At 54.6% G+C, this 17656-nt stretch overlaps 1 protein-coding gene across 1 annotated transcript in view; it reads right to left on the bottom strand.

The window, feature by feature from the left end:
- The window catches only part of smarcd3 (SWI/SNF related, matrix associated, actin dependent regulator of chromatin, subfamily d, member 3), a 76783-nt gene extending 61543 nt beyond the window's left edge, over positions 1-15240 (bottom strand). Inside the window, exon 1 of the mRNA XM_031903937.1 lies at positions 14945-15240. Coding sequence (XP_031759797.1) covers positions 14945-15005 — 61 coding nt within the window. The 5' untranslated portion in view covers positions 15006-15240. The remainder of the gene's footprint in view (positions 1-14944) is intronic.
- Between the last annotated feature and the right edge of the window lie 2416 nt (positions 15241-17656).

Raw genomic sequence — 17656 nt, 5'->3', positions numbered from 1 at the left:
CCCACTATCCACTGTATGTAGCCTCTCCTGGTAAGTGCCGGTCCCAACTGTCAGATTGCCCCCACTATCCACTGTATGTAGCCTCTCCTGGTAAGTGCCGGTCCCAACTGTCAGATTGCCCCCACTATCCATTGTATGTAGCCTCTCCTGGTAAGTGCCGGTCCCAACTGTCATATTGCCCCCACTATCCACTGTATGTAGCCTCTCCTGGTAAGTGCCGGTCCCACTATGGATCATGGAGAGCAGCTGACCCGTTACCAGGGGCCCATACACACCCAGCTCCCTTCCCTGCCTGCCCTAGTGCTGCCCCCATACAGTGGTACCGAGTATACACATTGGATACAGCATCTATTATACATAGGGAGAGTATATAGGGTATATATAGATACTGGGCAAAGCCCACCTACGGAAGGTTACTGGGTCGGTACGGGCAGGTTGGTACCCAGAATGCCCAGTTGGATTAAATCCCTCCCCTTATAGTCAGGTGACACTTGAAACCTTTGTTCCTCTGGTGCAATTACTCCTCCTCTAAAATTTGAATATGCAAATAAGGGCTCAGAATTGGTTCAGTATTTGGCTAAATCTTTTCTGGAAGCAGAACCCTGTTATTATGGACTCCCTGTACCCCAACTGTACCCTCTGTCCCCCCAAATACTGTCTGTACCCCAACTGTACCCTCTGTCCCCCCAAATACTGTCTGTACCCCAACTGTACCCCCTGCCCCCCCAAATACTGTCTGTACCCCAACTGTACCCTCTGCCCCCCCCCCAAATACTGTCTGTACCCCAACTGTACCCTCTGCCCCCCCCCAAATACTGTCTGTACCCCAACTGTACCCTCTGTCCCCCCAAATACTGTCTGTACCCCAACTGTACCCTCTGCCCCCCCAAATACTGTCTGTACCCCAACTGTACCCTCTGCCCCCCCCAAATACTGTCTGTACCCCAACTGTACCCTCTGTCCCCCCCAAATACTGTCTGTACCCCAACTGTACCCTCTGTCCCCCCAAATACTGTCTGTACCCCAACTGTACCCTCTGTCCCCCCAAATACTGTCTGTACCCCAACTGTACCCTCTGTCCCCCCCAAATACTGTCTGTACCCCAACTGTACCCTCTGCCCCCCCCGAAATACTGTCTGTACCCCAACTGTACCCTCTGTCCCCCCAAATACTGTCTGTACCCCAACTGTACCCTCTGCCCCCCCAAATACTGTCTGTACCCCAACTGTACCCTCTGCCCCCCCCAAATACTGTCTGTACCCCAACTGTACCCTCTGTCCCCCCAAATACTGTCTGTACCCCAACTGTACCCTCTGTCCCCCCAAATACTGTCTGTACCCCAACTGTACCCTCTGCCCCCCCCAAATACTGTCTGTACCCCAACTGTACCCCCTGTCCCCCCAAATACTGTCTGTACCCCAACTGTACCCTCTGCCCCCCCAAATACTGTCTGTACCCCAACTGTACCCTCTGCCCCCCCAAATACTGTCTGTACCCCAACTGTACCCTCTGCCCCCCCAAATACTGTCTGTACCCCAACTGTACCCTCTGCCCCCCCCAAATACTGTCTGTACCCCAACTGTACCCTCTGCCCCCCCAAATACTGTCTGTACCCCAACTGTACCCTCTGCCCCCCCAAATACTGTCTGTACCCCAACTGTACCCTCTGTCCCCCCAAATACTGTCTGTACCCCAACTGTACCCTCTGCCCCCCCCAAATACTGTGTGTACCCCAACTGTACCCTCTGCCCCCCCAAATACTGTCTGTACCCCAACTGATAGTACCCCCTGCCCCCCCAAATACTGTCTGTACCCCAACTGTACCCTCTGCCCCCCCCAAATACTGTCTGTACCCCAACTGTACCCTCTGCCCCCCCAAATACTGTCTGTACCCCAACTGTACCCTCTGCCCCCCCCAAATACTGTGTGTACCCCAACTGTACCCTCTGCCCCCCCAAATACTGTCTGTACCCCAACTGTACCCTCTGCCCCCCCAAATACTGTCTGTACCCCAACTGATAGTACCCCCCTGCCCCCCCAAATACTGTCTGTACCCCAACTGTACCCTCTGCCCCCCCAAATACTGCCTGTACCCCAACTGTACCCTCTGCCCCCCCAAATACTGTCTGTACTCTCTATGGGACCGGCCTCTCTGCCCCCCCAAATACTGTCTGTACCCTCTATGGGACCGGCCTCTCTGCCCCCCCAAATACTGGCTGTACCCTCTATGGGACCGGCCTCTCTGCCCCCCCAAATACTGTCTGTACCCTCTATGGGACCGGCCTCTCTGCCCCCCAAATACTGTCTGTACCCTCTATGGGACCGGCCTCTCTGCCCCCAAATACTGTCTGTACCCTCTATGGGACCGGCCTCTTTGCCCCCCCAAATACTGTCTGTACCCTCTATGGGACCGGCCTCTCTGCCCCCCAAATACTGTCTGTACCCTCTATGGGACCGGCCTCTCTGCCCCCCAAATACTGTCTGTACCCTCTATGGGACCGGCCTCTCTGCCCCCCCAAATACTGTCTGTGCCCTCTATGGGACCGGCCTCTCTGCCCCCCCAAATACTGTCTGTACCCTCTATGGAACCGCCCTCTCTACCCCCCAAATACTGTCTGTACCCTCTATGAGACCGGCCTCTCTGCCCCCCCAAATACTGTCTGTACCCTCTATGGGACCGGCCTCTCTGCCCCCCAAATACTGTCTGTACCCTCTATGGGACCGGCCTCTCTGCCCCCCAAATACTGTCTGTACCCTCTATGGGACCGGCCTCTCTGCCCCCCAAATACTGTCTGTACCCTCTATGGAACCGCCCTCTCTACCCCCCAAATACTGTCTGTACCCTCTATGGGACCGGCCTCTCTGCCCCCCCAAATACTGTCTGTACCCTCTATGGGACCGGCCTCTCTGCCCCCCCAAATACTGTCTGTACCCTCTATGGGACCAGCCTCTCTGCCCCCCAAATACTATATGTACCCTCTACGGGACCGGCCTCTCTGCCCCCCCAAATACTGTCTGTACCCTCTATGGGACCAGCCTCTCTGCCCCCCCAAATACTGTCTGTACCCTCTATGGGACCAGCCTCTCTGTCCCCCCAAATACTGTCTGTACCCTCTATGGGACCGGCTTCAGCCCAACAGAACCCCAATACCACAGGCTGAATTGCGGGGGATGGGTTCAGCCCATAAATATAAAGGGGAAGTGTTACTCAGTGTATGAGACCCAATAGCAGGAGAGGATCAGTCAGTACCAGAACCGACACCCTCACAGATGAGAAAGGTAAGTGGGTTGAACCCTCCGGTATGTTGTGCCTTCTACATGAGGCTGTAGGTACCCCAGGGGTACAGTCTGACCTCCTGTGGGACTGTTCTATTTTCCTACCCAAACGCAGACTGTCTACTACGGTCTGTGAGCTCTCTCTGAGTTCTGTGGGACTGTTCTATTTTCCTACCCAAACGCAGACTGTCTACTACGGTCTGTGAGCTCTCTCTGAGTTCTGTGGGACTGTTACTCTCCGCTACCTAAATGCAGACTGTCTACTACGATCTGTGAGCTCTCTCTGAGTTCTGTGGGACTGTTACTCTCCGCTACCTAAAAGCAGACTGTCTACTACGGTCTGTGAGCTCTCTCTGAGTTCTGTGGGATTGTTACTCTCCGCTACCTAAATGCAGACTGTCTACCACGGTCTGTGAGCTCTCTCTGAGTTCTGTTGGACTGTTCCTTTCTGCTACTTAAATGCAGACTGTCTACTATGGTCTGTGAGCTCTCTCTGAGTTCTGTGGGACTGTTACTCTCCGCTACCTAAAAGCAGACTGTCTACTACGGTCTGTGAGCTCTCTCTGAGTTCTGTGGGATTGTTACTCTCCGCTACCTAAATGCAGACTGTCTACTACGGTCTGTGAGCTCTCTCTGAGTTCTGTTGGACTGTTCCTTTCTGCTACTTAAATGCAGACTGTCTACTACGGTCTGTGAGTTCCCTCAGAATTCTCTCTTTACCCTCCCCCTCCCTCCTTGTACACTGGCTGTGACAACCATCAGAGCGCTCTCTGTACTGTGAGACTGCCACCCCCACCTAAACTCTCTGCATTCTCTCCCTCTCTCTCCCCTGTAGGACTCACACAGCTCTATGGAAGTCTCTCTCCCCTGTTGGACTCACACAGCTCTATGGAAGTCTCTCTCTGTCTGTAAGCCCTGGGTCTCTCTCCCCTGTAGGACTCACACAGCTCTATGGAAGTCTCTCTCTGTCTGTAAGCCCTGGGTCTCTCTCCCCTGTAGGACTCACAGCTCTATGGAAGTCTCTCTCCCCTGTAGGACTCACACAGCTCTATGGAAGTCTCTCTCTGTCTGTAAGCCCTGGGTCTCTCTCCCCTGTAGGACTCACAGCTCTATGGAAGTCTCTCTCCCCTGTAGGACTCACACAGCTCTATGGAAGTCTCTCTCTGTCTGTAAGCCCTGGGTCTCTCTCCCCGTAGGACTCACACAGCTCTATGGAAGTCTCTCTCTGTCTGTAAGCTCTGGGTCTCTCTCCCCTGTAGGACTCACACAGCTCTATGGAAGTCTCTCTCTGTCTGTAAGCCCTGGGTCTCTCTCCCCTGTAGGACTCACACAGCTCTATGGAAGTCTCTCTCCCTGTAGGACTCACACAGCTCTATGGAAGTCTCTCTCTGTCTGTAAGCCCTGGGTCTCTCTCCCCTGTAGGACTCACACAGCTCTATGGAAGTCTCTCTCTGTCTGTAAGCCCTGGGTCTCTCTCCCCTGTAGGACTCACACAGCTCTATGGAAGTCTCTCTCCCTGTAGGACTCACAGCTCTATGGAAGTCTCTCTCCCCTGTAGGACTCACACAGCTCTATGGAAGTCTCTCTCCCCTGTAGGACTTACACAGCTCTATGGAAGTCTCTCTCTGTCTGTAAGCCCTGGGTCTCTCTCCCCTGTAGGACTCACAGCTCTATGGAAGTCTCTCTCCCTGTAGGACTCACACAGCTCTATGGAAGTCTCTCTCCCCTGTAGGACTCACACAGCTCTATGGAAGTCTCTCTCTGTCTGTAAGTCCTGGGTCTCTCCCCTGTTGGACTCACACAGCTCTATGGAAGTCTCTCTCTGTCTGTAAGCCCTGGGTCTCTCCCCTGTTGGACTCACACAGCTCTATGGAAGTCTCTCTCTGTCTGTAAGCCTTGGGTCTCTCCCCTGTTGGACTCACACAGCTCTATGGAAGTCTCTCTCTGTCTGTAAGCCCTGGGTCTCTCTCCCTGTAGGACTCACACAGCTCTATGGAAGTCTCTCTCCCTGTAGGACTCACACAGCTCTATGGAAGTCTCTCTCTGTCTGTAAGTCCTGGGTCTCTCTCCCCTGTAGGACTCACACAGCTCTATGGAAGTCTCTCTCTGTCTGTAAGTCCTGGGTCTCTCTCCCCTGTAGGACTCACACAGCTCTATGGAAGTCTCTCTCTGTCTGTAAGCCCTGGGTCTCTCTCCCCGTAGGACTCACACAGCTCTATGGAAGTCTCTCTCTGTCTGTAAGCCCTGGGTCTCTCCCTGTAGGACTCACACAGCTCTATGGAAGTCTCTCTCTATCTGTAAGCCCTGGGTCTCTCCCTGTAGGACTCACACAGCTCTATGGAAGTCTCTCTCTGTCTGTAAGCCCTGGGTCTCTCCCTGTAGGACTCACACAGCTCTATGGAAGTCTCTCTCTGTCTGTAAGCCCTGGGTCTCTCCCTGTAGGACTCACACAGCTCTATGGAAGTCTCTCTCTATCTGTAAGCCCTGGGTCTCTCTCCCCGTAGGACTCACACAGCTCTATGGAAGTCTCTCTCTGTCTGTAAGCCCTGGGTCTCTCTCCCCGTAGGACTCACACAGCTCTATGGAAGTCTCTCTCTGTCTGTAAGCCCTGGGTCTCTCTCCCCGTAGGACTCACACAGCTCTATGGAAGTCTCTCTCTGTCTGTAAGCCCTGGGTCTCTCTCCCCGTAGGACTCACACAGCTCTATGGAAGTCTCTCTCTGTCTGTAAGCCCTGGGTCTCTCTCCCCGTAGGACTCACAGCTCTATGGAAGTCTCTCTCTGTCTGTAAGCCCTGGGTCTCTCCCTGTAGGACTCACACAGCTCTATGGAAGTCTCTCTCTGTCTGTAAGCCCTGGGTCTCTCTCCCCGTAGGACTCACACAGCTCTATGGAAGTCTCTCTCTGTCTGTAAGCCCTGGGTCTCTCTCCCCGTAGGACTCACACAGCTCTATGGAAGTCTCTCTCTGTCTGTAAGCCCTGGGTCTCTCTCCCCGTAGGACTCACACAGCTCTATGGAAGTCTCTCTCTGTCTGTAAGCCCTGGGTCTCTCTCCCCGTAGGACTCACACAGCTCTATGGAAGTCTCTCTCTGTCTGTAAGCCCTGGGTCTCTCTCCCTGTAGGACTCACACAGCTCTATGGAAGTCTCTCTCTGTCTGTAAGCCCTGGGTCTCTCTCCCCGTAGGACTCACAGCTCTATGGAAGTCTCTCTCTGTCTGTAAGCCCTGGGTCTCTCTCCCCGTAGGACTCACACAGCTCTATGGAAGTCTCTCTCTGTCTGTAAGCCCTGGGTCTCTCTCCCTGTAGGACTCACACAGCTCTATGGAAGTCTCTCTCTGTCTGTAAGCCCTGGGTCTCTCTCCCCGTAGGACTCACACAGGTCTCTGGAAGTGGAGGGTCTGCCGATGCCTCTCTCTGGCGGTCAGGCTGGGGGTCTCTCAGGGCTGGGATGAGGGCCCACTCTCCCCCCTACATGAGCCACATTCCTTCCACTGATAAGCCAGGAATAGACCCAGCACAGTACTGTACAGTCTCTCTGCCTATCGCAGCTGTCTCTGCCTGTCTATAGCTTGGAATGACTGTGTGCTTGTCCAGCTGTCCTGCAGCTGTCTCTGTCTGTCTCGCATTCTGTGAGAATCCCCTCTGTCTCCTCAGTCTTCTTCCCTGGGTCTCATTGTAGGAACTTTATGGTTCAGTTTCCCTTCTCTCTCTGTCTCACGGCTCTGTCACTTCCCCTGCCTGTCTCACGGCTCTGACACTTCCCCTGTCTGTCTCACGGCTCTGTCACTTCCCCTGTCTGTCTCACGGCTCTGTCACTTCCCCTGTCTGTCTCACGGCTCTGTCACTTCCCCTGTCTGTCTCACGGCTCTGTCACTTCCCCTGTCTGTCTCACGGCTCTGTCACTTCCCCTGTCTGTCTCACGGCTCTGTCACTTCCCCTGTCTGTCTCACGGCTCTGACACTTCCCCTGTCTGTCTCACGGCTCTGTCACTTCCCCTGTCTGTCTCACGGCTCTGTCACTTCCCCTGTCTGTCTCACGGCTCTGTCACTTCCCCTGTCTGTCTCACGGCTCTGACACTTCCCCTGTCTGTCTCACGGCTCTGTCACTTCCCCTGTCTGTCTCACGGCTCTGACACTTCCCCTGTCTGTCTCACGGCTCTGTCACTTCCCCTGTCTGTCTCACGGCTCTGTCACTTCCCCTGTCTGTCTCACGGCTCTGACACTTCCCCTGTCTGTCTCACGGCTCTGTCACTTCCCCTGCCTGTCTCACGGCTCTGTCACTTCCCCTGTCTGTCTCACGGCTCTGTCACTTCCCCTGTCTGTCTCACGGCTCTGTCACTTCCCCTGTCTGTCTCACGGCTCTGACACTTCCCCTGTCTGTCTCACGGCTCTGACACTTCCCCTGTCTGTCTCATGGCTCTGTCACTTCCCCGTCTGTCTCACGGCTCTGTCACTTCCCCGTCTGTCTCACGGCTCTGTCACTTCCCCTGCCTGTCTCACGGCTCAGTCACTTCCCCGTCTGTCTCACGGCTCTGTCACTTCCCCGTCTGTCTCACGGCTCTGTCACTTCCCCTGCCTGTCTCACGGCTCAGTCACTTCCCCGTCTGTCTCACGGCTCAGTCACTTCCCCTGTCTGTCTCACGGCTCAGTCACTTCCCCTGTCTGTCTCACGGGTCTGTCACTTCCCCTGCCTGTCTCACGGCTCTGTCACTTCCCCTGTCTGTCTCACGGCTCAGTCACTTCCCCTGTCTGTCTCACGGGTCTGTCACTTCCCCTGCCTGTCTCACGGCTCTGTCACTTCCCCTGTCTGTCTCACGGCTCTGTCACTTCCCCGTCTGTCTCACGGCTCTGTCACTTCCCCGTCTGTCTCACGGCTCAGTCACTTCCCCTGCCTGTCTCACGGCTCAGTCACTTCCCCTGTCTGTCTCACGGGTCTGTCACTTCCCCTGTCTGTCTCACGGCTCTGTCACTTCCCCGTCTGTCTCACGGCTCTGACACTTCCCCTGTCTGTCTCACGGCTCTGTCACTTCCCCGTCTGTCTCACGGCTCAGTCACTTCCCCTGCCTGTCTCACGGCTCAGTCACTTCCCCTGCCTGTCTCACGGCTCAGTCACTTCCCCGTCTGTCTCACGGCTCAGTCACTTCCCCTGTCTGTCTCACGGGTCTGTCACTTCCCCTGCCTGTCTCACGGCTCTGACACTTCCCCTGTCTGTCTCACGGCTCTGTCACTTCCCCGTCTGTCTCACGGCTCTGTCACTTCCCCGTCTGTCTCACGGCTCAGTCACTTCCCCTGCCTGTCTCACGGCTCAGTCACTTCCCCGTCTGTCTCACGGCTCAGTCACTTCCCCTGTCTGTCTCACGGCTCAGTCACTTCCCCTGTCTGTCTCACGGGTCTGTCACTTCCCCTGCCTGTCTCACGGCTCTGTCACTTCCCCTGTCTGTCTCACGGCTCAGTCACTTCCCCTGTCTGTCTCACGGGTCTGTCACTTCCCCTGCCTGTCTCACGGCTCTGTCACTTCCCCTGTCTGTCTCACGGCTCTGTCACTTCCCCGTCTGTCTCACGGCTCTGTCACTTCCCCGTCTGTCTCACGGCTCAGTCACTTCCCCTGCCTGTCTCACGGCTCAGTCACTTCCCCTGTCTGTCTCACGGCTCAGTCACTTCCCCTGTCTGTCTCACGGCTCAGTCACTTCCCCTGTCTGTCTCACGGCTCAGTCACTTCCCCTGTCTGTCTCACGGCTCAGTCACTTCCCCTGTCTGTCTCACGGCTCAGTCACTTCCCCTGTCTGTCTCACGGCTCAGTCACTTCCCCTGTCTGTCTCACGGGTCTGTCACTTCCCCTGCCTGTCTCACGTCTCTGTCACTTCCCCTGTCTGTCTCACGGCTCTGTCACTTCCCCTGTCTGTCTCACGGCTGTCACTTCCCCTGTCTGTCTCACGGCTCTGTCACTTCCCCTGTCTGTCTAACGGCTCTGTCACTTCCCCTGTCTATCTAACGGCTCTGTCACTTCCCCTGTCTGTCTAACGGCTCTGTCACTTCCCCTGTCTGTCTCATGGCTGTCACTTCCCCTGTCTGTCTCATGGCTGTCACTTCCCCTGTCTGTCTCATGGCTGTCACTTCCCCTGTCTGTCTCATGGCTGTCACATCTCCTGTCTGTCTCATGGCTGTCACTTCCCCTGTCTGTCTCACGGGTCTGTCACTTCCCCTGCCTGTCTCACGGCTCTGTCACTTCCCCTGTCTGTCTCACGGCTCTGTCACTTCCCCTGTCTGTCTCACGGCTGTCACTTCCCCTGTCTGTCTCACGGCCCTGTCACTTCCCCTGTCTGTCTAACGGCTCTGTCACTTCCCCTGTCTGTCTAACGGCTCTGTCACTTCCCCTGTCTGTCTAACGGCTCTGTCACTTCCCCTGTCTGTCTAACGGCTCTGTCACTTCCCCTGTCTGTCTCATGGCTGTCACTTCCCCTGTCTGTCTCATGGCTGTCACTTCCCCTGTCTGTCTCACGGCTCTGTCACTTCCCCTGTCTGTCTCACGGCTGTCACTTCCCCTGTCTGTCTCACGGCTCTGTCACTTCCCCTGTCTGTCTAACGGCTCTGTCACTTCCCCTGTCTGTCTAACGGCTCTGTCACTTCCCCTGTCTGTCTAACGGCTCTGTCACTTCCCCTGTCTGTCTCATGGCTGTCACTTCCCCTGTCTGTCTCATGGCTGTCACTTCCCCTGTCTGTCTCATGGCTGTCACTTCCCCTGTCTGTCTCATGGCTGTCACATCTCCTGTCTGTCTCATGGCTGTCACTTCCCCTGTCTGTCTCACGGCTCAGTCACTTCCCCTGTCTGTCTCATGGCTGTCACTTCCCCTGTCTGTCTCATGGCTGTCACTTCCCCTGTCTGTCTCATGGCTGTCACTTCCCCTGTTTGTCTCATGGCTGTCACTTCCCCTGTCTGTCTCACAGCTCTGTCACTTACCCTGCCATGTGACCCACAGCAGCCAATCAGCAGTTAGCTGTTACTCACCTAGTGCTGTTATTATAATGAGAGCAGAAACCATTTATCTGTGATTGGCTCAGTAGTAGAAAGGCTAAAGATACTAGTAACCCATTCTAACCAATAAGCAGTAAGCTTTCACTTGCCTACTTCCCTCATTGGTGCTTGTGGGTGCCCCCTGTAACTGCTGGGGAAGATGAACAGCCCAGGTATCCCTTGTACTAAGCACAATTCAGCAGGAACAGCCCCCTAAGTTTGCTCATAGCCTATACAGAGAGATACCATAAAACTATGGCACATAGGGATTCCCCTGTACTAAGCACAATTCAGCAGGAACAGCCCCCTAAGTTTGCTCATAGCCTGTACAGAGAGATACCATAAAACTATGGCACATAGGGATTCCCCTGTACTAAGCACAATTCAGCAGGAACAGCCCCCTAAGTTTGCTCATAGCCTGTACAGAGAGATACCATAAAACTATGGCACATAGGGATTCCCCTGTACTAAGCACAATTCAGCAGGAACAGCCCCTTAAGTTTGCTCATAGCCTGTACAGAGAGATACCATAAAACTATGGCACATAGGGATTCCGCTGTACTAAGCACAATTCAGCAGGAACAGCCCCCTAAGTTTGCTCATAGCCTGTACAGAGAGATACCATAAGACTATGGCACATAGGGATTCCCCTGTACTAAGCACAATTCAGCAGGAACAGCCCCCTAAGTTTGCCCATAGCCTGTACAGAGAGATACCATAAAACTATGGCACATAGGGATTCCCCTGTACTAAGCACAATTCAGCAGGAACAGCCCCCTAAGTTTGCCCATAGCCTGTACAGAGAGATACCATAACACTATGGCACATAGGGATTCCCCTGTACTAAGCACAATTCAGCAGGAACAGCCCCCTAAGTTTGCTCATAGCCTGTACAGAGAGATACCATAAAACTATGGCACATAGGGATTCCCCTGTACTAAGCACAATTTAGCAGGAACAGCCCCCTAAGTTTGCCCATAGCCTGTACAGAGAGATACCATAAAACTATTGGTGCCCCAGTTAGCATAAACCTGCCCCAGCACTTTGCCGTATAGAGAGAGAGGAGAGGTGCAAAGGGGGGACAGGGTACCCCCTATAGAGAGGGGAGAGATGCCAAGGGGGGACAGGGCGCCCCCTATAAAGAGGGGAGAGGTGCCAAGTGGGAACAGGGCGCCCCCTATAGAGAGGGGAGAGGTGCCAAGGGGGGACAGGGCGCCCCCTATAGAGAGGGGAGAGGTGCCAAGTGGGGACAGGGCGCCCCCTATAGAGAGGGGAGAGGTGCCAAGTGGGGACAGGGTGCCCCCTATAGAGAGGGGAAAGGTGCCAAGGGGGGACAGGGCGCCCCCTATAGAGAGGGGAGAGATGCCAAGTGGGGACAGGGTGCCCCCTATAGAGAGGGGAGAGATGCCAAGTGGGGACAGGGTGCCCCCTATAGAGAGGGGAGAGATGCTAAGGGGGGACAGGGTGCCCCCTATAGAGAGGGGAGAGATGCTAAGGGGGGACAGGGCGCCCCCTATAGAGAGGGGAGAGGTGCCAAGTGGGGACAGGGCGCCCCCTATAGAGAGGGGAGAGGTGCCAAGTGGGGACAGGGCGCCCCCTATAGAGAGTTGAGAGGTGCCAAGTGGGGACAGGGCGCCCCCTATAGAGAGGGGAGAGATGCCAAGGGGGGACTGGATGCCCCCTATAGAGAGGGGAGAGATGCCAAGGGGGGACAGGGTGCCCCCTATAGAGAGGGGAAAGATGCCAAGGGGGGACAGGGTGCACCGTATAGAGGGGAGAGATGCCAAGTGGGGACAGGGCACCCCCTATAGAGAGGAGAGAGGTGCCAAGTGGGGACAGGGCGCCCCCTATAGAGAGGGGAGAGGTGCCAAGTGGGGACAGGGCGCCCCCTATAGAGAGGGGAGAGGTGCCAAGTGGGGACAGGGTGCCCCCTATAGAGAGGGGAGAGGTGCCAAGTGGGGACAGGGCACCCCCTATAGAGAGGAGAGAGGTGCCAAGTGGGGACAGGGCGCCCCCTATAGAGAGGGGAGAGGTGCCAAGTGGGGACAGGGCACCCCCTATAGAGAGGAGAGAGGTGCCAAGTGGGGACAGGGTGCCCCCTATAGAGAGGTGCCAAGTGGGGACAGGGTGCCCCCTATAGAGAGGGGAGAGGTGCCAAGTGGGGACAGGGTGCCCCCTATAGAGAGGGGAGAGGTGCCAAGTGGGGACAGGGTGCCCCCTATAGAGAGGGGAGAGGTGCCAGGGGTAACTCACATAACTACACAGAATGGGACCAGAACCCAGTACTTAGTGAACAAGCCCCGCCCTGTATTACCCATAATTCCCTCTAGAAGGTGATACCGTGCCTTTAAAAAAAGTGTATATTGTGCCTTATATACGTTACCTTTAATGCACCTACTGAAAAGCAGGGGGATCCCTACAGTCTCGGTCTGTCTCTGTCAGTGTGTGGGATCCCTACAGTCTCGGTCTGTCTCTGCCAGTGTGTGTGGGATCCCTACAGTCTCAGTCTGTCTCTGTCAGTGTGTGGGATCCCTACAGTCTCAGTCTGTCTCTGCCAGTGTGTGTGGGGATCCCTACAGTCTCAGTCTGTCTCTGTCAGTGTGTGTGGGATCCCTACAGTCTCAGTCTGTCTCTGTCAGTGTGTGTGGGATCCCTACAGTCTCAGTCTGTCTCTGTCAGTGTGTGTGGGATCCCTACAGTCTCAGTCTGTCTCTGTCAGTGTGTGTGGGATCCCTACAGTCTCAGTCTGTCTCTGTCAGTGTGTGGGATCCCTACAGTCTCAGTCTGTCTCTGTCAGTGTGTGTGGGATCCCTACAGTCTTGGTCTGTCTGTGTGTGTGGGGATCCCTACAGTCTCAGTCTGTCTCTGTCAGTGTGTGTGGGATCCCTACAGTCTCAGTCTGTATATGTCTGTGTGTGGGGTACCTACAGTCTCAGTCTGTCTCTGTCAGTGTGTGTGGGATCCCTACAGTCTCAGTCTGTCTCTGTCAGTGTGTGGGGATCCCTACAGTCTCAGTCTGTCTCTGTCAGTGTGTGTGGGATCCCTACAGTCTCAGTCTGTCTCTGTCAGTGTGTGTGGGATCCCTACAGTCTCGGTCTGTCTGTGTGTGTGGGATCCCTACAGTCTCAGTCTGTCTCTGTCAGTGTGTGTGGGATCCCTACAGTCTCGGTCTGTCTGTGTGTGTGGGATCCCTACAGTCTCAGTCTGTCTCTGTCAGTGTGTGGGGATCCCTACAGTCTCAGTCTGTCTCTGTCAGTGTGTGTGGGATCCCTACAGTCTCAGTCTGTCTCTGTCAGTGTGTGTGGGATCCCTACAGTCTCGGTCTGTCTGTGTGTGTGCGATCCCTACAGTCTCAGTCTGTCTCTGTCAGTGTGTGGGGATCCCTACAGTCTCAGTCTGTCTCTGTCAGTGTGTGGGGATCCCTACAGTCCCAGTCTGTCTCTGTCAGTGTGTGTGGGATCCCTACAGTCTCAGTCTGTCTCTGTCAGTGTGTGTGGGGATCCCTACAGTCTCGGTCTGTCTGTGTGTGTGGGGATCCCTACAGTCTCAGTCTGTCTCTGTCAGTGTGTGTGGGATCCCTACAGTCTCGGTCTGTCTCTGTCTGTGTGTGTGGGATCCCTACAGTCTCAGTCTGTCTCTGTCAGTGTGTGTGGGATCCCTACAGTCTCAGTCTGTCTCTGTCTGTGTGTGTGGGATCCCTACAGTCTCAGTCTGTCTCTGTCAGTGTGTGTGGGATCCCTACAGTCTCAGTCTGTCCCTGTCAGTGTGTGTGGGATCCCTACAGTCTCAGTCTGTCCCTGTCAGTGTGTGGGGATCCCTACAGTCTCAATCTGTCTCTCTCAGTGTGTGTGGGATCCCTACAGTCTCAGTCTGTCTCTGTCAGTGTGTGGGGATCCCTACAGTCTCAGTCTGTCCCTGTCAGTGTGTGTGGGGATCCCTACAGTCTCGGTCTGTCTCTGTCAGTGTGTGTGGGATCCCTACAGTCTCGGTCTGTCTCTGTCAGTGTGTGTGGGATCCCTACAGTCTCGGTCTGTCTCTGTCAGTGTGTGTGGGATCCCTGGAGTCTCAGTCTGTCTATGTTTGTGTGTGGGATCCCTGCAGTCTCAGTCTGTCTATGTCTGTGTGTGTGGGATCCCTGCAGTCTCAGTCTGTCTCTGTCAGTGTGTGTGGGATCCCTACAGTCTTGGTCTGTCTCTGTCAGTGTGTGTGGGATCCCTGGAGTCTCAGTCTGTCTATGTCTGTGTGTGTGGGATCCCTGCAGTCTCAGTCTGTCTCTGTCAGTGTGTGTGGGATCCCTGGAGTCTCAGTCTGTCTATGTCTGTGTGTGTGGGATCCCTGCAGTCTCAGTCTGTCTATGTCTGTGTGTGGGGATTCCTGCAGTCTCAGTCCGTCTATGTCTGTGTGTGGGGATTCCTGCAGTCTCAGTCTGTCTCTGTCAGTGTGTGTGGGGATCCCTGCAGTCTCAGCCTGTCTATGTCTGTGTGTGGGGATTCCTGCAGTCTCGGGGCTGTCTCTGTCAGTGTGTGTGGGGATCCCTGCAGTCTCAGTCTGTCTCTGTCAGTGTGTGTGGGGATCCCTGCAGTCTCAGTCTGTCTCTGTCAGTGTGCAGGATCCCTGCAGTCTCAGGGTTGTCTCTATTAGGGTTTTATGCACTCTCACCTTTCTCTCCATGTCTGTCTCTTGGTGCTGGTTCTGATGGTTCTGTTCGATCTGGATGCATTGCGCAGCCGCAGTGCGAGGGAGTATCAGACAATACCCGGCAAGTCTGCACAATCTCCAGGCACCGTCTAACAAAACCCAACTCTCCACTCACAGGAAAATACAGCAGCACAAGAGCTGCCCCTAGGCAGCACCATAATTATACAGCCACTATGGTACCTGAACCCCCATAATATCTCCCAAAATATATTTATTGTATAGGCAATAGGGGAGCAGGGACTGTCTGACAATACCCTCCTTCTATAGACAGGGGAGCAGGGACTGTCTGACAATACCCTCCTTCTATAGACAGGGGAGCAGGGACTGACTGACAATACCCTCCTTCTATAGACAGGGGAGCAGGGACTGACTGACAATACCCTCCTTCTATAGACAGGGGAGCAGGGACTGTCTGACAATACCCTCCTTCTATAGACAGGTGAGCAGGGACTGACTGACAATACCCTCCTTCTATAGACAGGGGAGCAGGGACTGACAATACCCTCCTTCTATAGACAGGGGAGCAGGGACTGTCTGACAATACCCTCCTTTTATAGACAGGGGAGCAGGGACTGTCTGACAATACCCTCTTTCTATAGACAGGGGAGCAGGGACTGTCTGACAATACCCTCCTTCTATAGACAGGGGAGCAGGGACTGTCTGACAATACCCTCTTTCTATAGACAGGGGAGCAGGGACTGACTGACAATACCCTCCTTCTATAGACAGGGGAGCAGGGACTGACTGACAATACCCTCCTTCTATAGACAGGGGAGCAGGGACTGTCTGACAATACCCTCCTTCTATAGACAGGGGAGCAGGGACTGACTGACAATACCCTCCTTCTATAGACAGGGGAGCAGGGACTGTCTGACAATACCCTCCTTCTATAGACAGGGGAGCAGGGACTGACAATACCCTCCTTCTATAGACAGGGGAGCAGGGACTGTCTGACAATACCCTCCTTCTATAGACAGGGGGGCAGGGACTGACAATACCCTCCTTCTATAGACAGGGGAGCAGGGACTGACAATACCCTCCTTCTAAAGACAGGGGAGCAGGGACTGACTGACAATACCCTCCTTCTATAGACAGGGGAGCAGGGACTGACGATACCCTCCTTCTATAGACAGGGGAGCAGGGACTGTCTGACAATACCCTCCTTCTATAGACAGGGGAGCAGGGACTGTCTGACAATACCCTCCTTCTATAGACAGGGGAGCAGGGACTGACAATACCCTCCTTCTATAGACAGGGGAGCAGGGACTGACTGACAATACCCTCCTTCTATAGACAGGGGAGCAGGGACTGTCTGACAATACCCTCCTTCAATAGACAGGGGAGCAGGGACTGACAATACCCTCCTTCTATAGACAGGGGAGCAGGGACTGACAATACCCTCCTTCAATAGACAGGGGAGCAGGGACTGACTGACAATACCCTCCTTCTATAGACAGGGGAGCAGGGACTGACTGACAATACCCTCCTTCTATAGACAGGGGAGCAGGGACTGTCTGACAATACCCTCCTTCTATAGACAGGGGAGCAGGGACTGTCTGACAATACCCTCCTTCAATAGACAGGGGAGCAGGGACTGACTGACAATACCCTCCTTCTATAGACAGGGGAGCAGGGACTGTCTGACAATACCCTCCTTCTATAGACAGGGGAGCAGGGACTGAATGACAATACCCTCCTTCTATAGACAGGGGAACAGGGACTGACTGACAATACCCTCCTTCTATAGACAGGGGAGCAGGGACTGACTGACAATACCCTCCTTCTATAGACAGGGGAGCAGGGACTGACTGACAATACCCTCCTTCTATAGACAGGGGAGCAGGGACTGTCTGACAATACCCTCCTTCTATAGACAGGGGAGCAGGGACTGTCTGACAATACCCTCCTTCTATAGACAGGGGAACAGGGACTGACTGACAATACCCTCCTTCTATAGACAGGGGAGCAGGGACTGACAATACCCTCCTTCTATAGACAGGGGAACAGGGACTGACTGACAATACCCTCCTTCTATAGACAGGGGAGCAGGGACGGACAATACCCTCCCTCTATAGACAGGGGAGCAGGGACGGACAATACCCTCCTTCTATAGACAGGGGAGCAGGGACTGACAATACTCTCCTTCTATAGACAGGGGAGCAGGGACGGACAATACCCTCCTTCTATAGACAGGGGAGCAGGGACTGTCTGACAATACCCTCCTTCTATAGACAGGGGAGAAGGGACTGACTGACAATACCCTCCTTCTATAGACAGGGGAGCAGGGACTGTCTGACAATACCCTCCTTCTATAGACAGGGGAGCAGGGACGGACAATACCCTCCTTCTATAGACAGGGGAGCAGGGACGGACAATACCCTCCTTCTATAGACAGGGGAGCAGGGACGGACAATACCCTCCTTCTATAGACAGGGGAGCAGGGACGGACAATACCCTCCTTCTATAGACAGGGGAGCAGGGACGGACAATACCCTCCTTCTATAGACAGGGGAGCAGGGACTGTCTGACAATACCCTCCTTCTATAGACAGGGGAGCAGGGACGGACAATACCCTCCTTCTATAGACAGGGGAGCAGGGACTGACTGACAATACCCTCCTTCTATAGACAGGGCAGCAGGGACGGACAATACCCTCCTTCTATAGACAGGGGA

The sequence above is a fragment of the Xenopus tropicalis genome, chromosome 6 (genome assembly GCF_000004195.4).
Source record: "Xenopus tropicalis strain Nigerian chromosome 6, UCB_Xtro_10.0, whole genome shotgun sequence".
NCBI classification, from domain to species: Eukaryota; Metazoa; Chordata; class Amphibia; order Anura; family Pipidae; genus Xenopus; species Xenopus tropicalis.
The sequence above is the reverse complement of the archived record's forward strand: the minus strand, read 5'-3'. Positions and strand labels throughout refer to the sequence as shown.